This window comes from Chelonia mydas, chromosome 4, assembly GCF_015237465.2.
Source record: "Chelonia mydas isolate rCheMyd1 chromosome 4, rCheMyd1.pri.v2, whole genome shotgun sequence".
Taxonomy (NCBI): Eukaryota; Metazoa; Chordata; order Testudines; family Cheloniidae; genus Chelonia; species Chelonia mydas.
The window spans coordinates 86,303,140-86,325,437 of record NC_057852.1 but is presented as its reverse complement, the minus strand read 5'-3'; the positions used below and the strand labels follow the sequence as shown (position 1 = coordinate 86,325,437).

Here is a 22,298-nt window from a genome sequence, read left to right as displayed (position 1 = left end):
GAGAGATTCTTCCCATTCCTGGCTAGGTGGCCCCCATCTCTGCTCAGCAGTCCTTCTTGGAACAGCATCTCATGATCAAGGAACCTGATGCTTTCCTAGCGACATGGACATTCTTTGTGTACAATCATTATATATATATATATATGTTCCATATATATAAATAAAACTATTAGATGTGCAATTTTCTAAAGCTCTAAGTTTTCGTCTGAATCTGATCCCATTGAAGTCAATGGGAGTTTCTACCATTGACTTCGCTGTAAGCAGAGTTATGCCATCACTGAACACTTCTGAAAATCCTAACCTAAGCTTCTAGTAGTTGCAACTGTTTTGTTTGGACGTGTAAGGAGTCATCAATTTCAAATTAACATGCCCAGCGAAACAAACATATTCAGTTTCAGTGCCCAAAAGAAAATTAGGCCCAGTGAATGTAATATAGAATTATCTGGCTTTACACCTTTGTCTTCTAAGTCTCATATTTTCTCCTATTTTTCAGTGTGTTGTGTTTGCTATGACTTCTGGTCAAATGTGGAATCATATCCGGGGACCTCCATATGCTCATAAGAATCCTCAGAATGGACAAGTGGTGAGTGAATTTTTTGCATTAGTATCTAAATTGACTTGATTGCTACAGAGTTCTGAAAATCTAAAGTGCAGTGGGAAAATGGATCAGGATCACAATTCAGGAAACGTGAACACTGCCTGTTGTGGAGCCAACAGCTCCCATTTGGACACCTAACTAAGTAGCCTTGTCTTCAAAACATCTGAGCTTCTATTTGTGCACCTAAGCAAAATGGTTGGATTTTCAAAGGCACTCAACACCAAGCAGCTCCTGTTCATCACAAATAAATAAACGTTATGCTTTTTTGTAGGGATGTGCTAAGTAATAAGATTAAAATGTAAACTAGTCTGAATTTTCACTTTTTCTGCAAGCTCAACTCAGAGAAATCCATTTAAATTTTAAAGAATTTGGGCAAGAAACCCTCTGTCCCCACCATGAAGGTTGAAAACAAGAGGGAGAAAGTAGAGGACATTGTCAAGGTTCTAATTTGTTTGCATTTTTTTTTACAGCTTCTCGACATCCCTGTAACCCTTTAGTAGGGCTTTACAGAACCCCTTTTTGCTCATACACTTGCCTTTTCATTGTATCCCATTATGGGGTGGGCTCCTCTGTCAACTTCTTATGAGCTGAGGGCTGCCACTGTTGCTGCTATGTATCTCTGTTACTGTTGTCAGAAAAAAAATTCTCATATGGGAGGGAAAACAAATTTCCAAACTACTCCCCAACATGCACAGTGATTTGCTGAGAAGGGGGAGCAAAGCCCCCTGACTTCATCTTTGAGAAGGTGCCAACAGTTGATGAAAAGATGGCCCAGGTTTTTCTCCATCATTTTGAGTATTTGCCACTGCCAAAAAGTGATTGGAGTAGAAGCTTACAAGGCTTGCAAAAACTTTGGCAAACATCCACCTTTTTTCCTACTTAATGGAACTTCTAACCATTTTCAAGTTTGCCCAATGCTAGTTCACCTTGCCTGTTTAGGCCTAAAAGAATAAATCCTCTCTATTTCCTTTGATGCTTCATATCCTAATTGGAGTAGCAGAAAGTGATGGCTTGAATTTGATTACTGACCCACAGGGTACCAGGATTATAGCAGGAGATTGATGACATAAAATGACGTGATTCGGTCTGCTGCCTTGTTATGCAGAACTAGAGCCAATAAAGTGATAAATAATGTCAGTAAAACATTGTGTTTAGAAGGGTTTAGAATTTTTCCTTAGTGCCTTGGAGTATTTAATGTATAATGTCTTCCTACAGAGTGATTGAAAGGTGAAAGAGGGCATATAACCCTTCTTAAAGGCTCATTTCTGCTGTGCTTCCTACAGTAAAGCTAGTTGACTTATATAAAAAAAAGCCGATGTTATTCCACTTATGAATTTTGTCATCTTGACTGTCTTCAGACTGTGAGCTCCTCAGACCAGGGACTGTCCCTTCTTGAGTATCTGGGAAGCTGGAATGTGAGTCAAGAGACCTAGATTCTATTCCCAACTCTGTTGTTGATCTGTTGTGTTACTCCTCGGCAAGTCACTTCATCTCTCTGTGCCTCTCTCCCACCTCTCACCCTTTGTCCATATTCTTTATTTAGACTATAGGCTCTTTGAGGCCATGACTGTCTCACTATGATTTTATATAATGCTTAACAGAAATCATACATTTTAGTTTCTGAGATGTCAAGAAGGATTTGGACACAGGCTACTAGACTCCTGGTCTAGTTTGTGAACTATTGACCAATGTAATTAGAGGTCAAAGCAAATTTCAGTTCATAACTGGTAGATAGATCATTATTTTCAGAAGTCTGATATAGGACTTATCAAATATTAAACTAGAAGTTTAGTGATATTCGATATACCTGTGCATATTTTACTGGTTTTTTTCAGAGAATGGTATTATACATTTTTAATGTCACACCCTCAAGGCTTTAGTTATATATCTTTTAACTTGGAATCATAACAAATATATACAGTAGCTTCCTGTGATATTTATGTGGCCTCTTTGTTAATTCATAATAGCACTACTTGGTACTTTATTGCAATTTTTAATCTGTACATCTTGATTATGTTTACGAAAATGAGTAAGCAACATTATCCTTCGACACATGAGAGATATGGATAGGTTACATCCTAAATTTATTAAATGTTGTGTCCAAATTTGTTCTCACTTTTGTGTGCATAATACACTGGATGCATAAGTATGACCCAACTGTAAATGCATGTGTGTGTATCAGTTGTTGCATGCACACTCCTAAAAAGGCATATAAAGGGTTAGTAGTTTTAATGTGAGATTTAAATCCTCTACATGATTGAAGGGATTCTCTGCTTTTGTGGCTGGAATCCAGGTTCATGCATAGTGCATGTTTTCACAAGTCCTGCTTAGCCTGAGATGCACCAGACTTTTAAAGAGACAGCATTCTATCTTTAGAGCCCTGCACGGATACAAAATTAGTATCCACATCCGATCCACAATCCGCAAACATGGATATCCGTGGATTTGCAGGGCTCTATCTTTATGTCAACTGTACGTTTATGAAGCCAAAAATATTTACTGCTGATGGTTGAGATATTGCTGAGCTGCACTTCCCAGATGATGTTGGTCTGACCATCTGTGGGATCAGGTGGGATTTTTTTCCCCTTAGGGCCAAATTGGCAGGGTGTCGGGGGAGGGGAAGCTGTTCTCCTTCCTTGCAGCATCATGGAGGTACAGTTTCAGGTGAAAAGGAGTGTGAATAGTGATTTTTAAGGTTAGAAAGAGATATAGAAATGTTTGGTTTATCTCAACTTGAAGCTGATGTTCAGTGCAGATAAAGGCTGAAAGGGACAGCTCCCAGAGAGAAGTCTGTATAAGTGGCCAAGGATATGGCTAGTGGTCCTTTTTTTGCCTGTGAAGTAATGGGGAAATCTTAAGCCTTTGCAGACTGAGGTACCCACATACTGCCTTGTTGGGGAAGGGTGAGCAGATTCAGAGATGAACTGAGTATTAGAGGCAAGGCTGAAGAGGACCAACCCTGAATTACTGGTTATATGGTAGCAGGCCATTTAACCCCCCGCTGGACTCAATTAAATGCAGGGGCAGAAAGTACAAGTTCAGTTAATAAAGTTACAGTCTGTTTTAAAACCATCTCTCTGTTTCATTCACTTGCCTGTCCTTATCAGTGGTAAATAGTGGCACCCGTTTTACTTTCCACCTATGATAGGTGTTTGTCCTCTTTACAATTTTGATGGAACTGCTTGATTTCTGTGCTCGTGTATTCACTTTGACTCATGGGAAAGGCTGCCGGATGAAATATGGGATTTTGAAGACCACATCATAAATTATTATCAGTGGCATCCCTTCGCTGTAAACTTGTCTAGGTCTGATAAAAGGGATAGTTACTACATAGGTGCTTTAAATCCGAAGGATTACATTATAGATAATTATAATGGAATACATTTTCCTGCCCTTCTTTCCTCATTCAACCAAACTCCTCTTGAATCTGTACAGCTTTTTCTACAGTTACCCTTTCATAGCACCCTACTAGGCTGTAAATACAAATGCTTGATATATTTCTGAAAACTGATTTCTGTTTACTTTTACACTAAATAAGTTTTAGTAAATCAAATGTACATGTATATTAACATAGTACAACATAATGTAAGGAAAATCAATAACTAGAGGTGTATGATGCTGGGATTGTTTTGCAAGTTTATTTGGCACAATTTAGATGTCCTCTAGTCTGGCAGTCAAGTGCTAATGGTCCACTTAACAGTATAATACATCAAAAAACCACTCATTATCAGATTGCTTAAGAAGAGTATACAATACCACAAATACATGGGATATAAAATGAATATTTTTTTGTTATGGAAACAATTTTGCTCTGTTCATTTTATTCATTGAATCCAAAGATTTATCAAGGATACACCCTTTAACTTAGACAACTTCATTTTACTTTGTGCAAACTAAAGCTTTCAACATCACATGATCATTTTTAATTATTATAGGCTGGCCTACATGTGGTATGTAGTTTAGCAAATTACAGTCCCCTAGGTGGAAGGATAATATATACACCTCAAAAATGTATATGTACAGAAAATCAGACTTTCTCATCAATAATTCTCTCTTCAAATGCAATTCCCTCTTCATAGTTGAGAGTGTGTGCCTCAGAATCAATTGGAAGACAAGGACAGTTTCTGTTTCAAGCATGTTTTCTTATAGATCCCATCATTCCGAGACAGATTTATATGAAGGGCTGTGGCCTCAAGCAGCCTCTTTCTTTGTATGTACCTGTAGGCAGCAGGTCTGAGAACCATTGCTTCTTGTTTTCCATTTGCCATTTCATTACTGTAGCATGGTGTAGTTTGTAGTTAGTATTCAAATGAATAAAAACTTTTTAAAAACATATTTCTTTACTCCATGCTCTTTCAGATCAGCAGTTCTCTGTATATTTATCGGTTCAGTCATGGATTGTTTGCTGGCTCTGGGCCATTTCATTGGGCTAGCCCTCCATCTAACTTATGTGGTTCCATGATAGTTGGAATTACTTTAAGCCATGACTAATAGGTGCCCATGAGAGTCAATTTTTAAAAAATTGCAAAATATCTGTGATGGACCAAATTACCTGTTTCTTTAAACGCCTCTGGGAAAGCGTATTCAGACTTTACCTTTGTCATGAGTAAGCATTGGCTGAGGCAATTCTTAATGCAGGCTGCTTTAAGAGTCCAGCTGATGAGGACTGTTTCATTTTTTATTTGATCACTTCCATGTTTATTTCATATTTCCAAAACTATGTGATTTGGGATAGAGACAGAGCTGTTATCAGATAAATTTACAAAATCACTTGCATTCTAACCCCATTTTAAATCCTTCATAACTTCCTGAATCTTCACCTTTCAGGCTGAAATTTCCCAGGCTTCTTGTCTGACAAAGATGACTTTGGGAGGAAAGAGTAGGGTGTGGAGGTGGGATTTTGAGCAAAATTTGTCATGAGTTTTGAAAGCAAGGAAAGTGAGGGAAGAAATAATTTCTCCATTGTGATTGTAACATAGCTGTGTTGGCACAGCTGCTGCAAGTAAAAAGCCCACTAAACATCCACAAAGTCACTTCGTTGTCCTTCAGATCTCTCTCTGATGCTAAGGGGGAAGGTGACCATCTACACTAACAGTCATCACTTTTACAAAACTGTGGTAAATCTTGTACAAAGTATGTATTGTGAGGTCTCATTGGAAAAGTTGTAATCTCCTGAGTATTAGTATCTGGTTATAATGTGTGTATCGACATTGTGTGGGGAATTATAAGATTTTGCTATATGTTTGTTACTCAAACATGTTGTGAGTCTGAGAAATGCCCACAGGTTAGCTCTTCAGGAATAAAAAAGGAACTGTAAACAAGAGCCTCATCTACCAAGACCCCTCAAATGGCCCGTACACAGAATGTGCAAGCACAAATTTGCAATTCGTATAAAGAACTGATGGCAATGTATGTGTGCCATGGAACTGCGTGACCCCATGACACAGGATTTTTCCTGCAAAAAGGGTCAGTATATAAAGAGGGAGAACAAAGGCCACTGGTCACCTCTTTCCTACCCCATCTCTGGACTGGTGAATTCTGACATTGGAAACTATTTGGGCATCCAAGAGAGACGTGTATAAAACTGGCAGATTTAACATCCCTGCTATCATTTTGGAATACATACTTTGATCCAACTGTAATGTATTGTATTTGCTTTAACTTTTTGGTGACTCTCATTTCTTTTTCTTAGTTAATACATCTTTAGTTAGTTTGCTAAAGGATTCACTGCAGTGTTGTCTTTGGAGTAAGGTCCTAAGCATCCATGGACCTGGGTAAGTGACTGGCCCCCTAGGACTGGAAGAACCTAATGTGTGGTGATTTTTGGTTTTAATAACCTGTCATAACAGAAGTCCGGTTTGTCTGGGTGGCAATATGGACTGGAGTGTCTAAGGGGACTGTCTGTGGCTCCATTTTTAAGATAGTATAGTGACCAGGAGCGCACATTTGTCTGGTTAAATCTAATTATAGAATATACCACCAAGTATAGGGGTGTCTTCCCAGTTTTTTCAGTTTGACCTGAGATAGGCCCTTTCAACTGTAATTCAGACCAGGCATGACAACACCATCCTTAAAACTCTCTCCTTTGCCATGGCACCTACAAAGAACAATGGGTAGGCAGCTGGTGTGCTGAGACCACTTCCTGTCATGCTGACCAGTATTATGTCATTGCTTCCTTGTGCTCCTCCATCTGTTTGTATCCACTTGTTGTCTTTTGTCTTATATTTTGATTGTAAGATCTTAGGGCAGGTATGATTTTTTATTATGTATTTGTACAGTGCCTAGTGCAATGGAAGCATGACTGCATCTCCTAGGTGCTACTGCGAATCAGATAATTCAAATAATAAATTTTGGTATGAAAATAGACTGTACTGTTACTTATTTGAGTGGTAGGATTGTGGCCTATGTTTTCAAAACCAAAGCTGTTTCTCAGAGAAATAAGTGTACAGCATTATAAATTATATTTTTGAAGTCTTGTTTCAGTACATTTCTTACATAGAATCGCTCTATTTTATATTTTGCATGTGACCTGCCCTCTAACAATCTTCAAATTAAAATATGGTTTTCTGAGTCCTGGGTGTACTTTCTTTAAATACCATCAGACTCTGAGTCAGATTATGTACAGAATTTATAACTGTATCTTACTGATTTAAATATCTAATTAGAAATTTGTTACTTATATGATATGTGCAAGTAAATGGAAAATTGAGCTTTTCCAGAACCTTGGCAATCAAAAGTATGTGTTCCCTGATGACATGACGTTAACAAAGAGGATCTTCTGTAGCTTACTGTAAAGACCCCTCTTCTGATTTCCATATGTTGCCAATCATTTTAATCAGGGTGGATTTGATTTAAATCAAATTGATTTAAATCACGATTTAAATCATTAGTCAGAAAGACTCTATTTAAACATGGTTTTCTACATAAAAGTGCATTCTTGTTGGTTATTATAACCTTAATACATATACTTTCAACTGAGAGATAGATGTAGGTTTCATTTTTAGAAGGTAAACACTATACATTTTAAAACAGTGATTTATTTTGAAAACTTTTCAGATTAGTTTTAGAGCTATATCAGAATGAATGATTGTTTGGTTATTTCATTTACCAAAGGTAATTGAAGCAGATATTTATGAAGTCATTGGGAGGTGAACTATCTCCAATTCAACAGGTTAATCATTAATATTTGGAGGATTTTCTTGCTATGCTGTATTAGGAGAAGACCATTTAAATTGTTTTATTTAACTAAAACAGACATTTGAATTGTTTTATTTAACTATAACAACAACATTAAGTATTCTGGATTTTTTTCTTCAACAGCAAACATATAATATTTTAATAAAACAAGCCATATGTCCCTCACTTCTCACATTTATCTCCAGACTTCTTCTCCTTGTCCAGGTCTATTCCGCCCCCAACAATCTTCTATTCATTGGACTTTTTGAAACTTTGCACTTTTAGAGAGAGGTAAGGGATTGACTCTGTGTACACAAATTTGCAGAGGGACAGTAGAGTTGAGGTCTGGTTTTTTTCACCTCTCTATTTATTTATTTATTTAAAACATTTTTGCTGTTAACAAGCATGTTATCTTTGAAGACACAAATCCACAGTTTGAGAACTGCAAAACTAAGCATCTCTGATGGTATCCTCTAGACTGAGCACTGAGTCCCATTGGGTAGATAGAAAGATTAACCTAACTAATCTATACAGAAGCCCTGGAACCCCATAAGATTGGGTCTCTAATCCATGAACTATTGGAACTCATTTTAAAACGTTTCCTTAAACGTTACATGAATATATTGTCTCATACTATAGAATTAGAATTTATAATCCCTATTCCATGATGAGATATCTTTGAGCTATAATGTATCTTAATTAAAACTATCTTTAGATTGTTCTTTTCCCCTCAAAAAGCATTTTAACAAAAAAATTTGATTTAAATTTAAAAAATCTGATTTTTTAATTTTTTTTAAACAAAAATCATTGATTTTTATCCACCCTGGTTTTAATTCAATTGTTTCTCTCTGTAGAACAGAAGGTAGCATAAATTAGAATATTTTTCAGTTATAATGCACTCTCATATCTTCCTCTGCATGGTATAATATGGGTGTCCATGACAGCTACTGGTATGTCAAACTGAACTGGAGAAAAGTAATGCAGTTCATAACTACTTGTAATCTGTTCCTTGTCTCACATTTCACCACAGAAGATTCATTGTACTTGTCATTATTTAAAATGACAACTTCATTTCTCCTTCTTAAATTCCTATCTTTAAAGAGACTAAGAGCTTTTGTCTGCTTCAGTGAAAAACACTATTTACCTTGCCAATAGCTTTCCTTAGTATCATCACAACTCTGTCTTTAGCTCACCTATTATCCTTACAATACTAAGCTTGCCTCCCCTAAAGTACTCTAATTCTGCACGCATTATTTTGTATGACATTTTTCCGTGACTTTAAGACCGTGATCATAATGTAGAATACTACCCTCACTTAATTGTTGTGATGTGTAATTAGAAACTTTCTCAAACTTCTGTTGTGTTACTGAATATTTATGAAAGTAAATGTTAAGGGCCTGTTTGTGTGACCCTTACTCATGTTGAGTAGTACCTTTTTTTTTTTTTTAAATAGTCACACCGATTTCAGCTCATTCTAGTATATGATCTTATGTGAGGGTGGAGAAACCTCACCAGCATGTCTACTGTGTCTACTGTAGAAAATAGAACCATAGATTTGGTGTCTTCTTGTGATACTTCCTTCAGTGGTGCTTTTCAGTTCTGTTTTGAGAGACTCCCAGTGAGTCCCTTGGGGTCATTCACTCTAGTCTTTTATCTTGGCAAGTGCTCTCTACATCAGTGTTCCAAAAGTCCTCTATACTTTTGCCACAATAATATTTTTTTAGGATTGGATGCAGATCTATGTGACATTCAGTTCTGTCACTGTTTTATCTGAATCAGATGGTGTCATCACATGTCTTACTGGTGTCTGATTAAGAATGGTCCATGGATGAGCATTAGCTGTCTAAAGGTCAGTAAGAGATGGTGGAGTTTATTTCAGGTCTCTTAATTAAGGGTGTGCACTTGCCAGTGATTATGTGATTTTATAACATGGCAATCTTAGATTTTACGCTGCTTTTAGATAATCAGATAATAGGAATGGCCTGGACTGATTTCATTTATATATGTCCAGGAGATTTTGACTTTTCTGTGGTTTGGAAGCAACTTATACCATTATCCTTGTCTTTGTTGCTTCAAAATTAGTCTTCTTCAATATACCCTACATGAGACTATACCTTAAAACTATTTGGAACCTTAGTGTAGAGCAGAACTGGGCAGCCCACCCTTGTACTGAAGCAGTCTGGAGTTGTGATCTTCACAGCATAGTGTAAAGCCCATGAATTTCCTTGGATGTGTTGGGAGGATTGAGAGATCTGGAAGGAAAGCGAGTGATTTATTTTATTGTCAGGTGGCAGTTTTCTTACATGGGTTGATGCTGTTGTGAATTGGTTATCAGTAGGTATTCTGTATGGCATATGTATTTTAAAAGCTTGTTAAAGTTTTTAGAGCATAAGAGTTCATGGATAGGTTCATCTATGACTATTTGTCAAGGTGGTCAGGGATTCAACCCCATGCTTTGGGTGTCCCTAAACCTACTGCTGCCAGTAGCTGGGACTGGATAACATTTCCTTGTTCTTGTCATTCCCTCTGAAGCACCAGGTACTAGCCACTGTCAGAAGATGGGAATTTGGGTTAGATGGACCATTGGTCCGACCCTGTATGGCCATTCTTATGTTCTTAGGATAGAATTTGGCCTTGGGGCTGCAATTTATGTCCATTTACTAAACCCCTAAAATATAAACCCTTGCAAAAGTGGATCAAATGTAAATATATGTTTAACTACAGTGCTCCTTATTCAAACATTTCTTTTTGTATATCTTCAACAATTCTGTAATCACTGATCTTTATTCTTGCACAGTATCTAAATTATCACTTTTCAAAGAGGAATGCCAGCAATGGCATTTGGCAATCTGTATGTTCCTGAAATTAGGTGAAAATATTCATTTTGAAGACTTTTACTATTAGGCAATGAAGGATGAAGTACTATGCATCACAATATTTTTAGAGTATCCGGACTCTTACATTCATCGGTAGCTAAGCAGGGGTGAAATGTTATTTGTGACAATGTATTCTTAAGTATTGTGTGACATAGCTTTTTCATAGGATTCTAATTAAAATAAATTGAACTGGTTCTTTGAACCATTTCAAAGAATGGCTTTTTCTTTCAAGCCAAGTAAATTATAATATATTGCTTTTTTTGCCTTCCACATATGTGGATAAATGTTTGAAGCATACAAAATACAGTTCAACATCATTGCATTCTAAACACATAGCTGTACACCAGATTTAATTATAACAGTATCAGAATATAAAATCAGTCCTGCCTCTGGCAGTGTAAAGAAGGAACAACTCACAAGCACCTCCTTGGCCCTTGGCCACTGTGCCTGTGGTTGGTGGGAGGACACGCGCCCACCCACTACTTCAGGTCCCAACCCAGGGACCCTATGACTAATAGCCACCTGCTGCTTCCTTCACTACTGTCTATTACAGCATTCCCTGCGTTGCTTCCCACTCAGCAGCTTCTTGGGTCCCTGGCCTGTTCGCTGTTTAAGCAGGGTCTCTTCCAGACATTCTTGCCCAGATAGTCCATAACAATCCCTGCCCTGTTTGCTCAGGATTCTTTCTCACGGGCGCCTTCACCTGGTGAACTTCTAACAAGTCTCTGGCCCTTCTTGTCAGGGCTCTCTCTCTTAGCCCCTGTGCCTGGAGAGCTTCACAGTCCTTCCCCTGCTTAGGCAGAGTTTCTCCCCAGTCTCTGTACCTGTGGAGTCTCCCAGCCTGCGACTGCTCTGCCCAGCCAGGAACAACATCCTTTCCCCTCTGGCTCCAGCCAGCAACCAAGCTGTCCAATTCCTGCAGAAACTTCTAACCCCTGATTGACTGCCTCCTCTGCAGCCTCTCTAGGCCACTTGGAGGACCGCACTCTACTGCCTTTTTGGGGGGCAGGGTGTGGTAGGACCGCAGGGCCTTCTGGAGGGTGTTGAAGGACCTGGTACACCCCATCACATACAGTGTTTGTAATGTAACGTTATAAATTTTAGGTTGATATGGACGCCTTGTGCTACCTTATTCATAAATAAAGATTATAGAGGGTGTTAATTTAACTTGCAAATTTAGCATCCAATTTTGCAATCCTTGCTCAGGTTCAATTATTATTTATATTCCAGTAGTTTCTAGGGGGATCAATTCCCATTGTCATGCTCTCTGAGTAGTCTATTTAATTCCAGATCCCATTGAATCCTAGATTTTGGCAATTGGTTGGTCTTTTTCTGTTTTTCTTGGATTACAGTTTCTTGCAGGAATAATGCATTTGTTCAGGTATATAAATTAGTTTACTGGTGATAAAATATTGTGCTTTGTTATAAATGAGAAGTTGTGGATTTTTGGTTCTGTCTCTGTACAATAAAATGAATTTTCAGTGACCACGAAAGCAGTGAGTTTATGATGAAGTTACTGTTAGTAAAAGCTTTTGCAACACTCCAGTTTTAACCTGTATTCTGACTGGAGCAAGAAAACTTTAGAAATCAGATTCAGTGTGTAAGATGTTAAACTAACATAAAACAATGTCTCTACATTTTAATGGTTAATATAGGAAATCAGCACACTGACAAACAGGCATCCATTATATGTAATGTAGTACAGGAAGAAAATGTAAAACTAACCTGTGTAAGAAGTCTGCTGCTTTTTTTTTATTTTCTAGAAGTGGTCATTGTAAAGGGCATTTCAATAATACAATCTACTTGTAACGAAAGATAGAATAATATTCTTGTAGTCGCAGAGAAATAACACCTTATCTTATACACCATACTATTTTAAAGGAAAAAAGCCAAGATTTCAGTAACAAAAATATGCCTGGATGAAGAGAGCTCATAGTTCAAAATGATCCGTCCATTCTTAAAACAATCAGCAGTCAAAAGATATATGCCATAAAAACACAAGCCAGGACTATTATTTCTCTATGCTGATGTATTCTTGAAATAAGAGCATTGCAGTTTTGGCCAGGTGAAGATGAAGCACATATCTATATCATCCAATACTTGATTTCAGACAAGTAACCTGCCATGATTAAATCAAAGGAAAACGCCACATTTTAATTACTACCTGTAACAGCAATTGTAACCCAATTTAAATCACCCAATAATAGCGTCAAGCACTGACAAGAAGATAATAAAAAAGTTCAGTGAAAATAGGCCTCTAGACACCATATTCAATTTCATTTGGAGGTAGAGCTACTGTTGAACAAAAAAGCAAAAATGGGACTGCAATATAAAGTCGTGTGAAGGGGTTCATACACCACAGGAACACCTCCTTGTGGCCAGGCATAGTGTAGCAGCTTTCTCCCCATATGGCACAGTGATTGGGTGTGCCTACCCTGCACCGATTTAGCAGGAGTTAATCAAACTCTGTAGGCCAAGGAAGCCACGTTTCTTCACCCCTGCAGGGTATGCTCCAACTGGAACCAGAGTACAAAAGGGAGTAGCTCAGCTCAGTCTGGGCTGGCCACTGATGAGAGCAGACATGTGCCGCAGGCTTCTGCCAGGACATTGCTGGAGCTCCAGGACACAGAAGCCAACTGGGTTGAGACTCCAGTGGATCCCAGCCAATGGCTGATGGAGGAGAGACAGCAGAGGCTGTAAGACTACTAGCATTTGAAGAAAGGGTAGGAAGCAGTCCAGAGAACGGGACAGTTGTAATGGGTGACCAAGGCTGATTATAGAAGTACCACCAGTTCCCTAGGGCTTTGGGTCCATACCCAGTGGAGAAGGGTGATGCCGGGTCTCCCTACCTTGGCTGCCCCACTATCAGGGACAGCTAACACCTGGTTGGGTGAACTTTACTGCAGAAGGACAGCCTTATTGACTCTGTCCATTGGGCTGTATTGATCTGAGCTGAAGGGCCACTACAGAGGCTTGGGTCACTAAGCCGTGCTTCCCCGAGCAGAAGGAGAGCCTTACTGACTCTGGCCATTGGGCCATACAGCCCTGAGCTGCAGGGCTGCCACCTAGATCCAGGCCACTTCGGCTGTCAAAAACACATTTTTGAAACCCCCCACAATCTGACACCCCATGATGGGGTTTGCGACAACTGGAGGAGAATGTGGGCATCGACCAGGACCTGCTAACAGGGTCTGGATAATGGAGAGCAGCCAACAAAACAACCCTCCTGCCTGACAGATATGGAGGCAGAAAGGATTTTGAAATGGCTGTTGGAGAGCCACCAGCAACAGCAACACCAGACCCAATTTCCACAACAGATAGACATGCAGCAGCAGTTCCAAATGGCAAAATAGCATGAGCAGCAGCAGCAGATGGGGCAAGAACTCGTTGCCCATCACCAGGTGCAGCAAAAGCACCTGGTCCAGCAGATGGCAGCACTGCAGCAGCTGACCACTCCACCTTTCTCCACCCCGACAGGGCCAGAAGCAGAGAACATTTTGGCACGTCTCCCTGTGCATCCCACCAAGATCGGCCCAGTGATGACTCTGAGGCATTGCTTGTGACATTCAAATGCGTTGCCACCGCCAGAACACTGGGCTATGCTTACGACCCTGTATTTGACTGACCCAGTGCAGACTTCCTGCTGAAATCCAGACCTCCCCGAGGCATTGGAATACCACAAAGTGAAGGTGGCCATTCTAGATTAGACCGGCATCTGTCCTGAGACGTACCACCAACAATTCTGCCATGAACGGTACCCACCTGGGACCAAGCCTAGGGCAGTAACCCAGCGACTCCGGGCTTACTGTTGGTGATGGCTGGAACCAGAGATGCTGACCTGCATCCAAGTGGCAGACACGGTGATGCTGGAGCAATTTACTCAAATCCTACCCAGTGCAGGGAAGGAAAGGGTGTAGCAGCACCACCTGGCAACCCTTGCAGAAGCCGTCTCCTTAATGGAAGATTATCTGACTGCAGAGGGGTCAGACGTGTAAACTGAGGAGCCTGGGAAACAGGGGTTGCCCCCCCCGGAAGCCAACTGAGGCCATTCACAACCACGACAACTCCCAGTGGGAGGTGCCCTACTGATTCACCCCCCACTCTGAGGCAGGGGCAGGGGAAGGCCCACTGTGTGGACTAGCATTATCCAGGTCAGACCCACAGGCTGGAGGACCAATGTTACAAGTATACAGGAGGACCATTTCCAATGAGATTGCCGTTTCGTGGACTATAACTATGGCCAAATGTGGGTGGCAGGCCAACCCTAGAACTTGACCAAACTAAACTGTAGCCATTTTGGGTGTATTTAGCGACAATTAATTAAAAGCAAAATGCCACATGGCTAGAAATAATTGTCAGGGTTCTCACAGGCAAATCCAAATTCAGCTTAGCTAATAAAAAAAAATTAACAAATCATAAAAATAAAAAAGCAACTTTTCTTCCAAGTGCCCCAATATATGTTTTATTATTATTATTTATTTATTGTTATTGTTATAACTAAAAATGCTTTGCTAATAAAAATAAACAATTTATTTCAGTTTAAAATTTGGTAACCCTATAGGGGTTACTATAAGTTATGTTTTATAAAAAATAACTATAAAAATTAAATAAAAGTAAACACCTTGGAACAGTCCGAGGGAGCTTTTCTTAGGGCAAGAAGCTGACACCTAAACTTCCCATCAGCTGGACAGAAGGAGGACCCCCGAAAAACCAGCTGGTAATGACTCAAAACTGTCGCAGACTTTGGGTAACTGTGTTTGGGGATGATGAAAGTTAGAGCCTTGCTGAAGGAATCCCAGGATAAGACCCAGGCAAATCATGGGGAATGTCAAAGACCAAGTTGTACTTGTGGCACCTTAGAAACTAACCAATTTATTTGAGCATAAGCTTTCGTGAGCTACAGCTCACTCGGATGCATACTGTGGAAAGTACAGAAGATCTTTTTATACACACAAAGCATGAAAAAATGGGTGTTTACCACTACAAAAGGTTTTCTTTCCCCCCACCCCACTCTCCTGCTGGTAATAGCTTCTCTACAAAAGAAAAAGGACGCTAAACTTTCTAAACTACTATATGCCACGAGGGGCCACAACAGTGGTTCCCTCAACCCACCCAGCAATATTGTTAACCTATCCAACTATACTCTCAGCCCAGCAGAAGCACCTATCTCGGGGCCTCTCCTTCTGCTCCTCCACCCCCACGAACATGATACAGTTCTGTGGTGACCTAGAATCCTATTTTCGACATCTCCAACTCAAGGAATATTCCCAACACACCTCTGAACAACATACTAATCCACAGAGACCTCCCTACCAACACTACAAAAAGAAGGATTCTAGGTGGACTCCTCCTGAAGGTTGAGACAGCAGATTGGACTTCAACATACAGTGCTTCCGCCGACGTGCACGGGTTGAAATTGTGGAAAAGCAGCATCACTTGCCCCGCAACCTCAGCCGTGCAGAACACAATGCCATCCACAGCCTCAGAAACACCTCTGACATCATAATCAAAAGGGCTGACAAAGGAGGTGCTGTTGTCATCATGAATAGGTCGGAATATGAACAAGAGGCTGCTCAGCAGCTCTCCAACACCACTTTCTACAAGCCATTACCCTCTGATCCCACTGAGAGTTACCAAAAGAAACTACAGCATTTGCTCAAGAAACTCCCTGAAAAAGCACAAGATCAAATCCGCACAGACACACCCCTGGACCCCTGACCTGGGATATTCTATCTACTACCTAAGATCCATAATCCTGGAAATCCTGGGCGCCCTATCATCTCAGGCATTGGCACCCTGACAGCAGGATTGTCTGGCTATGTAGACTCCATCCTCAGGCCCTACGCTACCAGCACTCCCCGCTACCTTCGAGACACCACTGACTTCCTGAGGAAACTACAATCCATCGGTGATCATCCTGATAACACCATCCTGGTCACTATGGATGTAGAAGCCCTCTACACCAACATTCCACACAAGATAGACTACAAACCGTCAACAACACTATCCCCGATAATGTCACGGCTAACCTGGTGGCTGAACTTTGTGACTTTGTCCTTACCCATTACTATTTTACATTTGGGGACAATGTATACCTTCAGATCAGTGGCACTGCTATGGGTACCCGCATGGCCCCACAGTATGCCAACATTTTTATGGCTGACTTAGAACAACGCTTCCTCAGCTCTCGTTCCCTAACGCCCCTACTCGCACTATATTGATGACATCTTCATCATCTGGACCCATGGAAAAGAAGCCCTTGAGGAATTCCACCATGATTTCAACAATTTCCATCCCACCATCAACCTCAGCCTGGTTCAGTCCACACAAGAGATCCACTTCTTGGACACTACAGTGCTAATAAACGATGGTCACATAAACACCACCATATACCGGAAACCTACTGACCGCTATTCCTACCTACATGCCTCCAGCTTTCACTCTGACCACACCACACGATCCATTGTCTACAGCCAAGCTCTGCGATACAACCGCATTTGCTCCAACCCCTCAGACAGAGACAAACACCTACAAGATCTCTATCAAGCATTCTTACAACTACAATACCCACCTGCGGAAGTGAAGAAACCGATTGGTAGAGCCAAAAGAGTTCCCAGAAGTCACCTACTACAGGACAGGTCTAACAAAGAAAATAACAGAATGCCACTAGCCATCACCTTCAGCCCCCAACTAAAACCCCTCCAACGCATTATTAAGGATCTACAACCTATCCTGAAGGATGACCCAACACTCTCACAAATCTTGGGAGACAGGCCAGTCCTTGCCTACAGACAGCCCCCCAACCTGAAGCAAATACTCGCCAGCAACCACATACCACACAACAACAGAACCACTAACCCAGGAACCTATCCTTGCAACAAAGCCCGTTGCCAACTGTGCCCACATATCTATTCAGGGGACACCATCACAGGGCCTAATAACATCAGCCACACTATCAGAGGCTCGTTCACCTGCACATCCACCAATGTGATATATGCCATCATGTGCCAGCAATGCCCCTCTGCCATGTACATTGGTCAAACTGGACAGTCTCTACGTAAAAGAATAAATGGACACAAATCAGATGTCAAGAATTATAACATTCATAAACCAGTAGGAGAACGCTTCAATCTCTCTGGTCACGCGATTACAGACATGAAAGTTGCGATATTACAACAAAAAAACTTCAAATCCCGACTCCAGCGAGAAACTGTTGAATTGGAATTCATTTGCAAATTGGATACAATTAACTTAGGCTTGAATAGAGACTGGGAGTGGGTAAGTCATTATGCAAGGTAACCTATTTCCCCTTGTTTTTTCCTACCCCCCCCCCTCAGACGTTCTTGTTAAACCCTGCATTTGTGCTGGAAATGGCCCACCTTGATTATCATACACATTGTAAGGAGATTGATCACTTTAGATAAGCTATTACCAGCAGGAGAGTGGGGTGGGGGGAGAGAAAACTTTTTGTAGTGGTAAACACCCATTTTTTCATGCTTTGTGTGTATAAAAAGATCTTCTGTACTTTCCACAGTATGAATCCGATGAAGTGAGCTGTAGCTCACAAAAGCTTATGCTCAAATAAATTGGTTAGTCTCTAAGGTGCCACAAGTACTCCTTTTCTTTTTGCGAATACAGACTAACACGGCTGTTACTCTGAAAGACCAAGTTGTGCTCTCAGAGCCATGTTGGGAGAGCAGAAGGGAATAGTGGCTGTGATTAGAGGAAATTGTAGCTTGAGGGGGGAAAGAGATGGGTCAAAAAGCACCCTATTTTTATCCTACTTATTATACTTATTAAAAAAAAATTCCCATAAATTTCCTTTCCCCTTGGGCCCTTCCAAGCAGTCCCCATTTGGTCCCTTGCTTAAAACACTAAAAAAGTTACAAAATCCCCCACCCACAGCCTCTGTAATAAACACCATGGTAAAAAAATATTTGGTCCCGAAGAGGATAATCAAGGAGGGGAAGAATGGGCAGAAGTCAGGCCCTTCTCCCCTGACCAGGTCAGAGCCTCAGGAAAAATGGTTGGTCCGTTAAACCAAGCACAGCCTTGGGATGGCTAGCAAGGATAGCTGGCACCCTCGGTCTCATTATGGCAGTTGTGGAGGCCTTAATCAGAAAATGCGTGACCCCAGAAGATTTTGTAGGACTTTTATGCTATCTAAATAAAAATCCCTCCTAAAAACAAAGGTGCCCAAAGGCATATTAATTTGCAAAAACAAATAACCCGCACTCTCCTTTGAAAGCTAGAATAGGGATCAGGGGTACAGATTCCCAAATGCTTTGGCCCACGAAGCTCCACTTCTCTTTAGTTTGTTAAATTTGTTGTTGCTGCCTGCACTTTAAGTTTTTTCTTGGCTTTGGTTTTTTCCTTTCTAAGTTGTTCTTCACACACACACACCTCTTCCCCCCTTCTGCTTCTTCTCTCTCCACACACACACCCTCACTCCCCACCTGCCTTGGGGTAACACCGGGCCAAGAAGCAGGGCCCAGATAAACTCATGATCCCTGTGCGAGTGAATGGAACTCCCGTAATGGCCCCGGTCGACTCAGGATGTAGCCAAACACTTGTCCAAGCCGGCCTGGTAGAATCTCCAGATCGTGCAGGAACGTCTGACCACCTACAATGCATATATGGGGATATGCAACCATACCCAACTGCCAGGGTATGCCTGGAGGCTGCCTGGTGTGAGGAAGTATGTTGAGTCTGCCTGGCCCCAAAGCTGGCCTACCCTGTGATCTTGGGGCACGATTGGTGGTGGTTCCGTGAGGTCTTTCAAGAGTGAAGCAATAAATGTAAGTATGTAAGGAGCCAGAGAAGAAGGGGCTACTGGTCCGCTGAAGACCCAGTGACTGAGAGAAAGGTCCCTCTGACTAGCCTGAGACACTGGTTTGAAGCCGCCCTATAACAGGGAGCCTGGAGGAGGATGGACAGCAGTGGCTGGACATAAATGGGGACTTCCTGAAGGAACAAGGAAGGATCTGACCCTAAGCTGGGTTTGGGAGCAAGTGGTAGATATGGACTGAGCAGAGGGCACCCCCCTGTGGCTACCAAGGGGACTTGATTCAAGGTCTGGGGCAACCACCTCTACAGGCTAGCTAGTGCCCCAAGATGCAAGAAGGTATCTGGCAACTGTTAGTTCTGCAGAGGTTTCGATGAAGCCTGTTGCACCTAGCCCACTCAGTGCCCTGCACAGGACACCTAGGAAGGGAGAAAACTCCACAACGGGTGTTGCGAAGATTCTTTTGGCCTGGCATACACTGGGCAGTCCAGGACTACTATCCAGAATGCCAGAGAGTTGGACCAAAGGAGATACCTAGAGCATCCCAATACCACTTGGTTGGAGTGCCTTTGAGTGTGTTGGCATGAACCTAGTGGGGCCCTTGGAGAAAAATGGGTCGGGATACAGTTATATTCTCATGGTTGTAGAATATGTGACCCGATACCCAAAGGCCATCCCTCTGCAAACAGCCACGGCCCCCACCATTGCCACCGAGCTCCTGAAGATCTTTGCCAGGTTTGGAATACCTCAGGAGATACTAACCAACTGTTAGTATGACCAATGTTTCATCAAAATTAATGGTGAAGCTGTGCCACCTGTTGCACATTCATGTCCTCAAGACATCAGTGGAATTAGTGGAAGACAACCCACAGCACTGGAATAAACTATTGTCTATGCCGCTCTTCGCTCTATGAAATGTTCCCCAACTGTCTACAGGTTTCTCTCCATTTGAACTTCTTTACAGGAGGTAGCCCAGGGGAATCCTAGACCTCCTGATGGAGACCTGGGAGGAGCAAGGAACTAGGGTCATGAGGTCAGTCCACTACATATTACAACAGTGGGAGCGCCTCCAGGTGCTTAGGATATTTGTCCTAGACAACCTGCTGCATGCACAGCAAGTGCAAGAGCTCCAGTACAACCGAGGGACTAAGCTACAGGGACTTTGAGCCCAGAGACAAGGTCCTACTTCTGTTGCCCTCCTCCGAATCCACGTTACTGGCCAAGTGGCAAGACCCCTTTGATATGATGTCGCAGGTAGGATCCTAGATTATGAGATCCAGTTACCCAGGCGGCAGAGAGCGGTACAGACCTAATACATGAATCTCCTGAAAGCCTGGAAAGCTCTGGAAAACCTGCTGATTGCTACTTACCCACCAGAATCCGAGTTGGAGACACTAGTCTACGGGCCCTCTGATCCGAGGCCTGTTGCGACTGGACAAGAGCTCAACTCTGAGCAATGGTAACATGTACAGTGGCTAATACGGGCCTTCCATACCTTGTTGTCGACCTGTCCGGGGCAGACAAACAAGATTAGCCATCATATTGCCACCATCCCAGGTCAGAAGGTATAAGACAATCACTGACCAGTCCCTAAGATGACGTAGGGAACTGTCCAGAAAGAACTGGAAATGATACTGGCCTTAGGAGTGGTAGAGGAATCTCAAAGGGAGTGGGGAAGTCCAATAGTCCTGGTCCCAAAGCCCAGTGGGGCCATCAGATTTTGTATTGACTTCAAAAACAGTTAACGCTATCTCCCAATTCGAGCTGCTGGGTAGTGCCAAGTTCATCTCAACATTAGATCTAACCAAGGGGTACTGGCATATACTCCTGAGACTGGCCTCTCGTGAGAAGACGACCTTCCCTACCCCTTTTGGCTTATACCAATTCTTCACGATGCCATGCGGACTGCATGGGGCCGCAGCCAACTTCCAGCAGCTGATGAACCATGTATTATAGCAACACAACCAGGCTGTCAGCTAGACCCAGGCCTCTTGGGCCATCAAATACCCATTTGATAACCCCCACAGTCTGATACCCCATGATGAGGAGTACCTACCCCATGACAGGTGCCCTGTCAGCTACTCTTGGTGCAGGCTCTCTAGGGGTCCCAGCTTTCTTCTGACTGGACCCCTTCAATTAGTCTCTAATTAGACCAGGCTATAAACTCCCTTGAAGTCATCATCTCTTAAATTCTATGGCTTGCAGTCTCCTTTTTTCTCCCGTGGACAACAGGGACCCAGGTTTTGCAACATGGAGTGTAATTTCAGGCAGGTCTGGACAGAAGAGAATAGGGCACAAAAGAAAGGTCCAGGGAAATTTATGGTTCTATTAGAGGTGAATAATCAAAAGTTGCTAGCCCCTGTTGACTCTGGGTATGACAAGACATGCATCTTGGAGTAGATAATTGAAATGGTACGGAAGCTTGCAAAAGGGGAAATACCTATTAAATACATTCATGGAGATATTTTATGGTATCTCAGAATGACAATAAAATTGAGTGTTGATGAGAACCAAGTTCAGATGAAAATATGTATCTTCAGATCACCCCTATTCTGTGATATTAGGCAAAGACTGGACATACTTCCCTGAACTCTTATGGAAGCTTCCTTTAGCATCGGAGCTTGAGAAAGACACTCAAGGAGAAATATTAAGGGATCTGTTTCCTTTTAAGTACCCTGACCTACTTACCTCCTGGCCTAAAAGGAAAAAGTCCCAGAGAGAAAAGTTGATAGAAGGGAAAGAGCAGAGAGAGAGGTGAGAGAGCTGATCCTCTTCATAGACTCAATGGAGATCATAGATTCTGTAGTCAATACAGGCAATATAGAAGACACCAGAGAAGGGCCTTCCACAGGCCCAAACAAAA

The 22,298-nt window shown here is 41.7% G+C and overlaps 1 protein-coding gene across 3 annotated transcripts in view; it reads left to right on the top strand.

The window, feature by feature from the left end:
* TUSC3 (tumor suppressor candidate 3) overlaps positions 1–22,298 on the top strand; it is a 286,073-nt gene that overhangs the window by 163,707 nt on the left and 100,068 nt on the right. For all 3 annotated transcript variants that reach the window (XM_007067357.3, XM_043546172.1, XM_043546173.1), the window contains exon 6: positions 494–583. In XM_007067357.3, coding sequence (XP_007067419.2) covers positions 494–583 — 90 coding nt within the window. The remainder of the gene's footprint in view (positions 1–493; positions 584–22,298) is intronic.